Below are 15,797 nucleotides of genomic sequence, written 5' to 3' on the forward strand. Positions count from 1 at the left end.
TATATAGGATCACAATAGCTGTCACCCTACATGGACAGAAATTGCTACATTTTTCAAAGAACAGTAGTTTATCTCCATGAGGCTGTAAAATCATTGAACCTGTTTCAGATTCCAACAAAACACCTAATTTAATTCATCAACCCAATTTATCATAGCAGATAACAGTTGGGAATCATATAGGTTTCTGCTGATACTTAAATTTATTTTGATCAGTGAGATCCACTGAGACATTGAAAATTTTGAATTATTTGACAACTGTATCTTAAATCACTGTCAATGTTATATTTTTCCAAAGTTAATATAAATGTGTTGTTTTCTCTCTTGTTCTCTTTTTAGAAGAAACGCAAAACATCGTTTGGTTTCCCATCCTGACATATGGTGGAAATGAGGGAGGGGAACGGTACCACTGTGACAGAGTTCATTCTTCCTGGAGTATCACATGACCCTGAGCTGAGAGTCTTTCTCTCCCTCTGTTCCTTCTCGTATATGGAGTCACAGTTTGGGCCAACCTGGGCATGATTGCACTGAATCAGGTCAGCTCTGGACTTCACACTTACATGTACTTTTTTCTCACCCACTTGTCCTTTGTGGATTTTTGCAATTCCGTGATCATCGTGCCAAAGATGCTTTCCAATATCTTAAACAAGGAAAAATCAGTTTCCTTCCTGGGATGCATGGTGCAATTCTATTTGCTTTGCATGTGTGCAGTCACTGAGGTCTTCCTGCTGACTGTGATGGCTTGTGACTGCTTTTTGCCCATCTGTAGTTCACTGCTGTACATGCTCTCCATGTCCCAGAAATTTTGTATGGTCCTGGTCTCTAGCTTCTACATCTGTGGAACTGTGTGTTCTTTGGTTTACTTGTGTTTAGCTCTTGAAATCCCATCCTGTAGGTCAAATGTAGTCACCACTTCTTTTGTGATTTACCCCCTCTCTTTACTCTTGCTTGCTATGTCATGTCCATTATTAATTGGGGCCACTTTCAGTGAAATTGTCACCATCGTGATCATCCTCACTTCCTACTGGTTTATTCTCATCGCCATCCTGAGTATACGCTCTGCAGAGGGAAGGTGCGAAGCCTTTTCTACCTGTGCCTCCCACCACACAGTGATTGCTGTCTTGCAGGGAATCATACTTTTCACTTATTGCAGGCCCAGTTTTTCCAACAGTGTGGATACTGACAAAGCAGCCATGGTGTTTTACACTGCAGTGATTCCCAGGCTGAATCCCTTGATCTATGGCCTGAAAGACAAGGATATGAAAGAAGCTTTCAAGAAAGTGTTGGGATCCAAACTGCCTTTTGAAAAGCTATTCTCTTAGCTAGACTCAGGGTTTCATTAGAGATCTTTAGTGAGGGGCTTGTTTTGGGTGGCTGTGAATGAAAAGTAAAATAAGGAAGTATTATTTGAGCTAAAGGACAACGCATGCTTTTTTGTTTTCCAGTTGCCTATCTTATTTAGACAAATCTTATCCCTTTTATTGGAGAGTTCAAGTGCATCTGCTACCTTTGCTGCTCTTCTCCAATCTTTAATTGCCTTGAATGGGTTTTTAGAGTGATATTGTTAGACTCAATTTCATGGTCTGAGATAACATCAATAGATTTCTAACAAAGTGCACATAAAAATATATGTCTTCTCATCATCCTTAAAGTGTGCAACCATTCTTATTAAATTGACTTCATTTTTTTTATGTGGTATGAGCATACTTTTCTCTCATATTCTGTTTTTTTCATGAAAATTTGAACTAAATTTCCTATTTGCATTTCTGAGTATTGTTTTTTAGTTTTTTTGTTATTCTCTTTCTTATTAATTTTTTGATTGCAAGGTAATAATTTTAGGACTTTTAAAATCTTCTCTTCCACAAAATAGTGATAATAATACTCTACTTTTCTAACATTTTCATGAACATTAAATACTGTATCTTAAGTTCTTTGCACTACATATGGTATATTATAACTGATCAATAAGTTACCTGCTGTTGTTGCTATTGTTTTTACTTTTACCTCTTGTTTTCTATTTTGCCTTGTCTTGGTTAAATAAGCGGATCATATATTTGATGCTGTGCCTTTTTAAGCTTTTGTGCTCTTGTTAACATTTTTTTCCTCTGCCTGGTATTATTCTAAGCATTCACTATATTTTCTAAATCTATTATATTCTAAATCTATTATAAATTAGATTCCCACAGCTTCTGAAAAATAATTAGTACACATCCTGTGGCTTAAAACAATAGACCTTTATTCTTTTACAATTCTGGAGATCAGAAATTTGAAATCCACATAACTGGGCCAAATTCAAGGTGTCAGCAGGACCATACTCCCTCAAGAGGTTGTAGGGGACAATCTTTTCCTTATCTCTTCCAGCTTCTGGTGGCTGCAGGTATTCCTTGTCTTGTGGTTATATCACTTCTGTCTTCAAGGCTAGCATCTTCAAACCTCTCTCCTCTCCATCTTTTCTACATTTTCGTGTGTGTGTGTGTTTGTGTGTGTTTAAAATAATCTTCTCTCTCTCTTATAAGGACACTTAATGTGACATTTAGAGTACACCTTGATCATCCAGGATAATCTGCTCATCTGAAAATCATTAACCTACTCACAACTTCAAGCGATACTTTTCCAAATAAGATGACATTTATAGGTTCCATGGATTAGAGCCTGATACACATAAGGTCCATTTTCAAGCATAACACACCCATCTTTTAAAAGCCAAATCATAATTTAGCTTTCCCATGTTTTTACAATGTTGACACTTCATTTTTTTCTTGCTTTCTTAAGATTTAATTTCATATTTGTTATTTTCTATTTTTTTGTTTAAAGATTTTATTTTTATTTTTTCTCCCCAAAGCCCCCAGTACATAGTTGTATATTCTTAGTTGCGGGTCCTTCCAGTTGTGACATGTGGGACGCCACCTCAGCGTGGCTCTATGAACAGTGCCATGTTCGTGCCCAGGATTTGAACCGATGAAACACTGGGCCACCTGCAGCGGAGCGCACAAACTTAACTGCTCGGCCACGGGGCCGGCCCCTATTTTCTATATTTTTGCTGGATTCACTAATGCAACTTAGGTCCTTGTTGCTTTAATGAAGTAGGAAGAACTCTGGACTCGAGATTACACACCTCACCCCAGGTTCATATCCAGATGAGTTATTTTGAGGAAGACACAAACTTGCTTAATCTCAAGTTTCTGAAATATAAACTGGGGATAAGCTGCTAGCCTTAGAGAGTTATCATTGGACTTAAACATAATGACAAAACTTCAAGGACCAGTCCCATAAAAAGTACCATTATTAATGTTTTTTAAAAAGGAATCTTTGAGGGTAAGGATAATTTGGAAATATTCCAGTATCCCTTGGTGAAGACAGCTACTCATTATTTCTTTAAATAGATAAATAAGCAATGACTAAATGAATGGAATTATATTGTGCTTATGATGAAACTATGGCTCTATATTGGTTTTCCAATGTTTAAGTGGGGTGAGATTTACCATACCACCCATGATACTTTGTATTTTAGGGTGAAGTTAAGAGAAACGTCTTTCACCTTTGGTCCTTCAACTAGAACAGGATTTCTCAACCTTAGCACTGTGGACATTTTGAGCCAGACAATTTAGTGCTGTGGATGTCTTTCCTGTGTACTATAGGATGTTTAGTAGCATTCCTGACCTTTACCCATTAGATATCAGGACCACCCCTCCCCACATTTGTGAGAAGCAAAAACGTCTCCAGACACTGTCAAAACTCTTATAGAAAGCAAACTCACCTGAGTGTGGAGTCACTGGACTAGAAAGCATCAATATACTGGAGCTCTAGTCTCCTCAGAGGAGCCTTCAGTATTAAATTTTCCTGTGTTTAAGAAGCATTTTCAGCTATCCAGGTGCTCACATTTTAGTGAGTTATCAGTTTGATCTCTCTCTAGAATCTACAATGTCCCTTTCAGAGACCTTGGATCTGAGGGCTTCAGCGACGCAAAATCCCCCCCACTTTAGCATGGATAACTAGGAGTACCCATGTCCTGCTGAGAGATAGACACACTTTTCATATCTAAAGACTGATTGTTTTGTTTTATTAGCACAAAGGGTGGATGCTTTCCATTCAGCTTCACAAAAAACTTGACATAGCAGATCTGTCTTTCCCTCCAAATGTCACTTCATAGGTAACACCTCTAGTTGTCTGGGAGGAATCAAGGTGCACTGGGTGCTCCTCAAAACATGTCTGAAATCAGCCGCATAAAGGTTTCTTTGTGTTTCTTTAAGTGGTTTTGTTTTACGCATATAATCTGGTCACTCCCTTACTTTTAAAATATAGGGGTTGATATGTTTATCTCATTCTCTTACTATTAGCATCTCAATTTTCGGGTGAGGACCATGCCTTTCCTATGCTTGATGGGTCTCTTTCTTTGCACTTAATGGGATTTGGGGAAGTGTTCATGGCCAGTCATCAAAAGACCCACTGATTGGTTTCTGGGTGGACAGTAGTGAGCTAGTGACTTAACTAGGGGATTTTGCTGGAATTATTGGAAAAGGAGTTTCTTTCTGCTGAGATTTATCCTATGGACAGATGGAATCTCAAAACTCCTCATATCTCTCTTTGCCAAGATAAATATATGTAAATATAAACACACACTCATATATATACATAACTGGAAATGCATATTTTTGTATAATATGTTTATATTTCCAGTATTACCTTTCTTCATTAGTCAACACATTCTCTATAAATCTCATTTCTGAGTCTCCAATCATACCAGGGACTTTCCAGTCTCCATGTAATTGCTTATTTTTTTTCCTCTACCATCTTTCATTTACTGTTCTATACTTGATAAAATTCCTAATGTCGAGTTCAACTTATCTTCCTTTTCTCTGTTTTGTACTTAGAACACTGCCTAGCACAACATATTTACAGAGTAAATGCCTTTAGTGAATGAAGATTCTCTGATCCATTTATGAACAGAATTCCATTTGAACATAAATGCACACGTAACACATACCAGAGTCATTAACTTCACTCATAATTGGTTTTCCATTTACATGTTGACTTTCAAGATCTTCTAATTCTCAATACCTAGATAAATACATTTTTTCTTCTTTCCAGTTTATTCCACCATTCTATCACATAGAATATCCTGATAGTTTGATAAATTGCTTTGAGTTGGTTAAATCTAACTAGATAGCAAATATCATAATCCAATTTTATATACAATAATCTAGTATGTTGAAAGCCCAAACGTATTTTTCTTTGAGACATCCTGAGGAGGTAGAAAAACACATTATGTCATTTCATTTTTCGTTTAACTAACTCCTCAGTAGAACTGTTTAATTGCTCACATACATTTTCCCCCTGGGATTTGGACGTTAGTGTGTGTGTTCCTGGGATCTGATGTGAGATTGGAGAGCTAATCTCAAAAGACTCAAAGCAAAATATAAAAGATCTTGCATTATTCTAATGAATGACGGCCTTTCTAAGGGAGGCACAAATTTATTCTATGAACACAAAAGGGCTGCCGAAATGGATTATAGAAAAGGTAGCAATGGGTCAATTTTTTAATCTTTAACTGTCAGAATAGATTTTTCCAGTGAACAATGAACTGATGCTGAGAACAGTGTAGTAAGAAGGTGAATGAAAGAAAGTGATCTGGTAAGTGTTCTTAACATAATCCTAGTATATTAGAGCTGGATAGGATTTTAAGTGTTCATCGTCTTATAGTCAATTATTTTACACATAAGAAACTGATGTTTTGAGTATAAACATGCCTAGAATGACACTTTTTGTCCTCAAGGTATTTTCAACAAAAACAAGAGCAACAAGATGGGCCTGGGCCCGTGGCACAGTGGTTAAGTGCGCATGTTTCACTTTGGCAGCCCAGGGTTAGCCAGTTCGGATCCCGGGTGCGGACATGGCACCGCTTGGCAAGCCATGCTGTTGTAGGCATCCCACATATAAACTAGAGGAAGATGGGCATGAATGTTAGCTCAGGGCCAGTCTTCCTCAGCAAAAAGAGGAGGATTGGCAGCAGATTTTAGCTCAGGGCTAATCTTCCTCAAAAAACAAAAACAAAAACAAGAGCAACAACAAAAAAAAAGCACATTTAACACATGATCTTCTTAAGACAATCCTCAGTATTATTGGATTCTGATTTGGAATCTAAACACAAACACAATTCTCATTATCTACTATTTCTTTTTAAAAGTTGGGTAGGTTTAAATATAAATTAAAGCTGACCCAATTTGTATATCATAATATTTATTTTATCTTATGGTAACGCATTGGAGTGAACAGTTATCAACACAAATAGAAAGACTAGGGTGCGACTAGGGGGTTGGCTTTAAAGGAATAGAAAACAAGTTTCAAAAGCAGTGACTAGGGCTCAATATAGAGAACTTACTGCAGGAATATGTTAATTTTCTGAACTCTTTCAGAAATTTTCATTCTCACCTGAAAATTGCATAGAAGAACAGATTCTTTGGCTCCTCTTTGGACTCCACTTAATTTTTTGTTTCTTCTATTCTTTTCTCCTTCCATTGTTCCATTTGGCTTTCATATTTCATTTTTGAATCCTGAAAGTTTCTTTCAGTCTTGAAGTGTGTAACATCCTTGAAAGATTCTTACAGGTAAATATTCTTCATATAATTTGATTTCTTTATTGCCTTTAATTCTGTGATTGGAAATAAGGGGTTTAGCAGAAAACAGCTTGCACAAAGAAGTGATTGTTCCCTAGGACTCAGATCCCAAGCTTATTTAAGCATAGTCCCTAAGATAAGATTTTCTTTGATGCTTACTTTTTAATAGTTATTCTTCATAATTATCAAAAGAGATGATGGCAGAGTAATCACTGGATATAATTTTATCTTTCCCTCACCTTCACAGCAGTGGCCATTGCTCCACTCCCAGATCAACTGACAATCTTATGTCTCATATTTGTAGACATGTATAGATGAACGGTCACTCAATGACAATTGATAGTTTCGAAGGAGGAAGCCACATATATTTCAGCAAAAGAGAACTCCAAAAGAGTTGGAGTAGCTCAATGATGCTTTCTTTTTTTAATTAACCCTTTTTTAGAGCAAAAAGAGAAACTTGGTTGATAATAAAATAATAAATACTAATGTCTAAGGAAGCTCAAACTTTTCTCAATGGTTGAATAATAATACTTAATATTTATTGAATGTTTGCTATGTGAAGAGCACTCTTCAAAATATTTTATGTGTAATTGCTCATTTAATCCTCATAATTACCTGCAGGCAATGCTCCTATAAAATGTAATTTACATATCAGAAAATGAAACCATAGAACTACTGAAATTTTGCTACAGTGCTACAAATATTAAGTGATAGATCCAAATTTAAACTCAGGCAGTCTGACTCTAGGGTCCATGCTTTTAATCATCACAACATACTGTCTCTATTACTGTGTCGAAAGAAGTAAACCTGCCTGTTCTAACTCATGCACTAAATGAAAATTGAAGTTAGTTTTAAACTGATATCCTTATATCAAATCTGGGACGTTGAGATTTTGGAAAATAATGATATTATTTACTCCAATCTTCTTCCTAAGTTTCACCATCTCTGACACATTTCCATCTCTTAGAAGGAATTGTTTATTGAAGAGTGCTCTAGCCCAGTGATGCAGAATTTCCAATCTCTGGCCCTCGCTCTTTGATTGCCGAGCTATGCAACCCTGGACTGGCTAAATGGCCTGAAATAATCAAGTTCTTTTCAATATAATTGAGAGATAGTGAATTATTAACATATTTGAAAAGGCTATGAGAATTAAATTAGATATGAAAGTCCATTGAAAATTACAAGATGAAAATATGTTAATGCCAGATATTCACATTTACCCAGAATTCAATTAATTTACCTAGAAACAGAAGAAAGGTAGAAAATAAACTTTGAGTAATAATGCAGAATCCACAATTTCTATGGTATTTATATTTCATTCTCTGTGTCTCTAAATGTATGCAAAGTTTTAGTAAAGACATTTCGTTTTATTGAAAACCTGGAACAAATTGAGGACAGAGCAGGAGGGTAAGACTCTTGTAATGTTGTTAGATCAGGTTCTGAGATGGAGGATATGGATAGAAAATGGAAATACATGTCAAATCTGAAGGTATTTAAAAGCTGAGCTTGTACAGGACATGGAATCATTTAAGAGTTTAAGCAAGAAGGAAACATAATACAAAATCTATTTTATATATATAACTCTTGCAGTAGTTTATGGATAGATTTTTTAGCATGTTTGAAAGTAGAGTGAGGATTGACTGGAGGGAAGGAGGCCAATTATGAGGTTCAACTGAGGAAAAAGAGGGAGGAAATTAAGTAAAGGAATGGCAGTGACAAAAAAGAGTAAACCTTGGATATCAGCCGCATTTCCATATAGAATAAAATAGGTGACTGCATTGACTCACAACTGTTATATTTCCAACATCAGAACAGTGAAATAACAAGATGGCGATGATATTGAGGCTGTAAGAAAAAAGTCATTTAACAATTATAATTTGACGAGTAAGGTACTACATTATCCTATCATAGATGGTGAAAGTGAAACTCAGTGATTAATTAGCCTGCCCAAGGTTTCACAACTACTGAGTGACAGAGTTATGATTCAGTCACTTACATAACTAAATCAGAATCGTTCTTCTTTCTATTTTATTAGTGGATTTCAAAAAACTCTAAGGACTTTCTTTGTTCCTCAGAGGCAAAGCCACATTTCAAGATAAGAAATTCAGAACTTCTGCTCTGTCTATACAAGGCTTCACTTGGAAGAGCAATGGTTTTATTTGTTTTGGAAATAAACGAAAACAACACAGATGGGAAAAAAAGGCCATTTATGAAGACTTTGCTCTTTAGTAGTATGGTTGACCACCATCACTTGACATTGGTGGAAGATGAGAGAGTTGAAGAAAGTAAGAGTGAAACCCAGGTCTAGAATTCAGCAGCTGGTTTGATGGTGGTACCATTTGATGTGAAAACAATAGCTTTAAGGCACAGACATAGCAAATTATCAAAGTAACAAAATAAAAGTGAAACCTACGCATTATATTACTCTAACTCTGGATATGTCTAGGTGCTATCAGGATGCCCAAGTGGGTTTAGAATTACTGTTCTATTTATTTCGATCATTTTATTTTTATTTTTTGTTAAAATTGAGATGATTATTAACATTGCCATGATTACTCTGCCACAATTTCAAAGTCTAGGAGTGCCACAGAGAATGGAGGTGGAGAACTGCACGGCAAAGACTGAGTTCTTTCTCTTGGGATTTAGTGACCATCCAGAACTTCAGAGTGTTCTTTTTGCTGTGTTTTTCTTCATCTACTCTGTTACCCTCATGTGGAACCTTGGGATGATTTTATTAATCACAATCAGTTCCTACTTGCACGTCCCTATGTACTTTTTCCTCTGCATATTGTCCTTCATAGATTCATGTTCCTCCTCCGTCATTGCCCCCAAATTACTTGTGGATTTGCTTTCTGATAAGAAGACCATTTCTTACAATGGCTGTGCCACACAGTTTTATTTTTGCTGTTCTTTCATTGACATGGAGTCTTTCCTCTTGGCTGCCATGGCTTATGACCGGTACATAGCAATCTGCAACCCCCTGCTTTATACTGTTATTATGTCCAAGAGGATTTGCTGCCAGTTTGCAATTGGAGCATTTTTAGGGGGCACCATGAGCTCAATTATTCACACCACTAACACCTTCCATCTGTCTTTCTGCTCCAAAGAAATTAACCATTTCTTTTGTGATATCTCCCCACTCTTATCTCTGTCCTGCACTGACACTTACATACATGACATTGTTCTGGTGGTCTTTGCTAGTTTGGTGGAGACCATCTGCCTTCTAATGGGTCTTCTCTCTTATGTCTGCATCATAGCAGCTATTCTTAAAACAGGTTCTGCTGAGGGAAGAAGAAAGGGGTTCTCCACTTGTGCTTCCCACCTGACCGTGGTCACTATTTACCATGGTACCCTGATCTTCATTTATTTGCGGCCTAGCACTGGTCATTCACTGGATATGGACAAAGTGACCTCTGTGTTCTATACATTGATTATACCTATGCTGAACCCCCTAATTTACAGTCTAAGGAACAAAGATGTCAAAAATGCCTTTAGGAAATTGATTAGCCAACAATTGCTTTCTTAAAATATGAAACGAAGCTTGACAACTTTACAGCCTTTCTGTTTCTTGGCCTTTGATTCTAACTGATGAAAAAAACCAGTTTAATGTGAATGTTCCCCAATTCTGTGGGTAATGAGGTCTCAACCACAGATTAGGGTCAGAATCTAATGTCTGAACCAGCCTGCTCACATCATCTGTATTATGTTTAATTCTTCATCATTTTAAAGTTGAAATTTTTATAACACACCTTCATTGTTGGTAGAAGTGTAAATTATTGTTGTCTATAGAGGATAACTTCTAACATTTTCTATGAGGATAATTTTTCTAACACATGAAAATTAAATATCTGTGCGCCATTTAAACTAGAAATTCTCTTCTAGGAATTTAATCTATAAAAGTTCACTACTTTCAAAAGTATTTGTTACATCATATTTTGTAGCAGCAAATTATTTCAAACAATCTAAATGTTTATTAATAGGGAACTGATTAAAAAATAAAGTTGATTTTTTAAATATTTATTCCATAAGTAGATTTACCATGAACATAATGTTCTATATTTCAGATTCTTACTCCTTCTCTCTCTCTAGCCTAAATTTTACCACAATTACTCCCAATATTGACTAGACCATTGATATATCACTACTCTCTTTTTGCGAAAGGAAATAAATACAATTCATTGAGACTCATTTTCCATTAATTGTTTCCACGTGAATACATGCACACTGTACCTTAGCTGTTCAAACTCTACTCACTCTAAAAACCCTTCCTTAAATATCAACTCCTATGTGATTTTTTCCTGACAGCTGATTCAATTATAGACAACATCTCAAATTATAAACCTCACTAGAATCTCTTGTGCTTTTTTTAAGACTCTCAGCATTTTCTGTCTAATCATGCAGTTAGTTGTGTCTGTTCTATTCCTTTACTATGCTTGCTATTTAATTATTATTCTTGATTTGATTCCTTGCCTCTTTATCATACTATCTTCCCCAGTGTAGATACTGAGTAAATTTTTATGAAATAAACATGAGTATGTTTACTATGGTTTGTGTATAATTTAGATTATATGCCAGTAATAGGCAGGAACTATATTTTTCTCTTTTAGTATTTTTGGATCATCTCCAAAGGGGTACTATATATACACATGACTATTGCAAGATATCTTCAAGTATAGTGACTTTTTCAAAAACAATTTTCAGGGGCCAGCCTCAGTGCATAGTAGTTAAGTTTGGCATGCTGTGCTTCCGTGGCCTGAGTTCATGGATTTTGATGCCGGGCACAAATCTACACCACTCATCAGCCAAGCTGTGTTGGCGACCCACACACAAAATAGAGGAAGATTGGCACAGATGTTAGCCTAGGGCCTTCCTCAAACAAAAAGAGGAAGATTGGCAAGGATGTTAGCCCAGAGTGAATCTTCCTCAACAACAACAACAAAAAACAATTTGCAAATATCAACTATATAAAAGTATAGCTCTTCGGATATTTTCTCAAGAATATATTCAGTCTGAAATCTCTTTATTTAGGCAAACAACTAAAATTTCGGAGGGAGGCTATCCTCTGAGAGGCAGAGATGGGAACTGAAACCAACAAATGGTGAAATGATAGTTTGGTCAGCTTCTAGGACATGACCCATAGAGAAGGTATGGCTGGAAAGTCTAAAGTTAAAGTCCTAACACAAAAGTGAGTTTGAGTAGTGAGAAAAAGAATGAACTAGAGATTAAAACCCTCTGGCAATAATAAGATCTGCTGGGTTCTAACTCTAGGCCACAGTTCCATTTACCACAGTGGAACCAACTTGACCAGAAGAGTTTTGTCCATCCAGATCAGTGGTGAACTAAGGCTCTGGTGAGTGTGAGTTTTCAATAGGGAAGAACAGAATGGCAGCTTGAGGGTGATGAGAACCAAACACTTCTTCCTAAGTACTGAGCAGAAAATATTCTCTGAAGTGCATGGGATCATCACAATAGGAGGATGTTTGTTCCTTTGCAGCTAAGTGTACCATTTCAGCCATGGCCCTTGAGATAGGACCATACAGAATAACATAAAATGAATAACTCTGGGGTTGACTTTATAAGCTCATTTCATGGCAATGTGGGGTCCTAACCTTCGATCAGAACAGCATCTGGTCTAGAAGTTGGAATGGTGTGGCCAACATGGGTAACTGTGAAGAAACATGCTCAATTCTAACCAAGAGTGAAGGCATGGTCAGGAAAAAGAAATCCTAAAGTAAGTTGGCTGAGAGCTCCAAACATGACTGGAGGCTGGGATCTGCACCTGGACTCTGACAGATCGGGTGAGCAGGCTCTAAAGTGGACAAAGACGGATCCTGGAGACTTCAGTTCATGACATGATGCCATGAATGATTCCTTCTTTTCTTTTAGCATCAGAGATTTTGTCCCTGATAGGGAATTAGTTGGCTATGGTCCCAGAGCTAACAGGTAAATGATATTATATAGATTTGAACTCAGGACTGTCTCACTTCAAAGTCTGGTTCCTACTGTAGACTCTTTCCCATCTTTATCATTTTCCTAAAATGAATAAAAAACAAAAACAAAACACTCTGCTTTCCTAACCATCTGTAAAGGCTATTAAGTCAAAGTTTTTAAGCGAAAAGGTAAAGGAAAAGAAGAATATATTTTCCTTACACATTTATGTGAAAGATGGCCAATGAGGTTAATTTTACATAAAATATGCTTAATTTTTATAGATATGAATATATTTAATGTATTTTTAATAAAGTACATTGAGTTGGAAAGAGGTTTGGACAGTGGTTGATAGGTCCTGGTGTGTGACATATTCTATGAAAAACAAATAAATCATTTAAGGTTATAAAAGAAAATATTTATGAGAAAATGAAATATTTTTGTCTAAAACTGTTCAATTTGTAATATAAGACAAATTACTTGCTAAAAATTGCATGTTCTAATATGTGTTTTTATTCCTATTATGTTTTGACTGTATAACACTCAGCACATTTTATACTCTAAAGAGATATATAAATTAGGGAAGACGACCTGAATGAAAAACCTGTATAGCCCATTGATCTTTCCTCCCGGGAACCGGAAAGAGTGTTCCCATGTTCCTTTCATGACGACAACCTAAAATAAAGTGAATACTCTTGAGAAGCTAAAATTGTGTTATGTTTTTCACAACTGGATTAATTACCACTTGATTACAGCGTGAACAACATATTCAATTAACTTAATGAAGATTTTGGAATAGATTGCAGGATTACCAAGCATCCAACCACTCAGCAACGACCACTATTAAAATTTTGCTTGCAATATGATTTCAGTTTATTTCACAGATACACAGAAAGCCAATATAAATCATTACAAATGGAACTCTAAAAAAATACTTTTCATTCTTTTTCCTGGGAACATATATTTATGTCAATAACTCTTCCTTAACAACTTAAATATAATCAATTGGGCACTTTAAGTTTTCTTTTTTTATTTTAACTAGTATAATGCTATGAACACATAGGAGAAATGGAATCCTCTTCTCCAGTTCCCTTTGAGAAAGAAGGTCCAGATACATTACCACTAACTTCCATTCAAGCAGTTTCTGTAAAGTTGTCAATAGCACCAAATCTGTTCTCCTGAGTAAGGGCAAGAAGGGAAATCCACAGGCTGAAGTGAAGACTGTGGGGTGCAATACAAATCCAGAGCTGCTGATCCTGGGGATGTCTGTTGATGTAATTGAGGAAGAATGTTGCAGAGTACTCTGAGAAGATTTTTAAATCGAAGAATCTCTGTCCCAGATTCTTATTTCAGCCAAGACCAAAAGATAGCAAGTGCAGATGGATATAATCTAAAATGAACGTACTTGAATAAAATTAAAGAAAGTAGTTCTTTTCTTGGTAAATTTTAAAAAGTTCATTTTTCCATCAGTTTTTCAGGCTACTCCCATTCATTCATTCAATAAATACTTTTAAATGGCATCTTAGAGCTGAGCATTGTAAATAGCAAAGCAGAAAAATTGTTAACAAGACAGCCAAGGGCCATGCCGTTATGGAACTTTTAGTCGAGGGAAGGAGATTTCTTTTTTATTCTTATTTATTCATTTACTAATTATAGATTTCTGAGTGTTATGATGTTACACTTACAGAGCGACACTAGTGCATCGGAAGGAGGCACCCAAACCTAATTTAACCCACTAACGTTCCCTTCTGTCTCAACAAGTTTATTAAACTCATTGTTTAAAGACAAATTGGAATGTTGATGAGGGTAAGTTGACTAGAAATGGGGACATAGTTTCTACGCCCATTTTATATCACAGAGGCATACCCATGAACAAAGAAGAGAGGTGTAAAACTATGCTTTTTGCAAAATCAAAGTGAACCTATTAGTACTCATCCTTGGTTTGGAGAGAAGAGTAAGATAAGTCATGACTTCTTTCTACATTCAATTTAAGCATAAAGGTAAGTAACAGGAAATATCCAGAAGATTGTACTGGTGAGACTACAGAAATCCATGTCAAAGTCCTTGGACTTTAGGTCTCAAAACCTTTAAATAAATACTTTTATGTGAACACCTGAAATCGCCCAGAACATAATTTAGTGTTAATTACTTTTTCAGGGCACCATTCGCATCCTTATTCCTTAAGCTATAGATCAGTGGGTTTAACAGAGACTAAAACTGTGTAGAAAACGGAGGTCATTTTGTCTGTGTCCATGGAGTAACTTGAGCTAGGTCTCAAATACATCAACAGAAGTGTGCCATAAAATATAGCCACAGTGGCTAATCGGGAGGTGTGTGTAGTGAAGGCTTTGCTTCTCCCCTTTGCCGAGTTGATTCTAAGATGGTTGTTATGATGTAGCTGTAGAATTATTCTCTACCTATTTGTGAATTTTCCTGTTTTCTTCTTCTATGTGTTTTCTAGTTTCATATCATTGTGTGCTTGGTATGATTTTAAACTTCTGTGGCATTTCTGAATGGAAGCTCTGTTGGCTATCAGAGCTGGGATTTTTGGGGGCATGTTCCTCAAGTAGCAGCCACAAAAGCTGAGGTGCAGATGCATGTACAAGCTCCTTCCAGGGATATACTTGCAACTTGGAGGGGGCAAGAGTGAGAAAGTGGCAGAGGTGTCCACATGTTTTTCTGGGCTCCAGGGAGGATCTCAGTCAGCCACAAGATGCATGCTAAATTAGCAGCCTGTCCCTCAGGCAGCAGCTTTTAATGTATGCATATAGAATCCATTCAGGGAAAGACTTAGAGATAGGCTTTTCTGCCCTCTATCTGTGCTCTGAACTCTGGTGTGATAGCTGCAACTATTTATGGCTTCTCTTAATAACTACTTTTTTATTTGCTACACTCTTGTGGGCCTTGTGGAAACAAGCCCCATTGGCTCTCAGGGCTAGAGGATTTGGAGATCTGCCCCTCTGTTGAGAGTCTTAGATGTTGGGACTCTAGTTGTGGGGTCCAAACCCTTTACTTCTGAGGGAGAAACTGAGAGTCAGAGGTTTCCTTCCAATTGTATGTCCCTGTGCTGCAGGTTGGATTTATTACAACAATTTATCTTAGTTTTTCCTAGCCAATTCAGTATGGATATTTTTTCATTCTTCTGATGTGTGGGAGTCACTTGCTAGTTTCTCGATTTCCTTCAGACGAAATTGTACCATGTGTAGCTGTTCATTTGGTGTGTCCACAGGAAAAGGGCAGCTCAGGAGCTTCCTATTT

The 15,797-nt window shown here is 36.5% G+C and overlaps 1 protein-coding gene and 1 pseudogene across 1 annotated transcript; both read left to right on the plus strand.

Annotated features, from left to right (window-relative positions):
* The first annotated feature begins 344 nt into the window (after window positions 1-344).
* Window positions 345-1,434, plus strand: LOC139081287 (olfactory receptor 5L1-like; annotated as a pseudogene).
* A 5,325-nt stretch (window positions 1,435-6,759) lies between these two features.
* LOC103543825 (olfactory receptor 5AP2-like) lies at window positions 6,760-15,221 on the plus strand. Its single transcript, XM_008510670.2, has one exon. It carries the CDS (start codon window positions 9,142-9,144, stop codon window positions 10,135-10,137), a length of 996 nt encoding a protein of 331 aa, XP_008508892.2. The 5' UTR covers window positions 6,760-9,141; the 3' UTR covers window positions 10,138-15,221.
* Window positions 15,222-15,797: the final 576 nt, after the last annotated feature.

The sequence above is a fragment of the Equus przewalskii genome, unplaced genomic scaffold (assembly GCF_037783145.1).
Source record: "Equus przewalskii isolate Varuska unplaced genomic scaffold, EquPr2 contig_13297, whole genome shotgun sequence".
Taxonomy (NCBI): domain Eukaryota; kingdom Metazoa; phylum Chordata; class Mammalia; order Perissodactyla; family Equidae; genus Equus; species Equus przewalskii.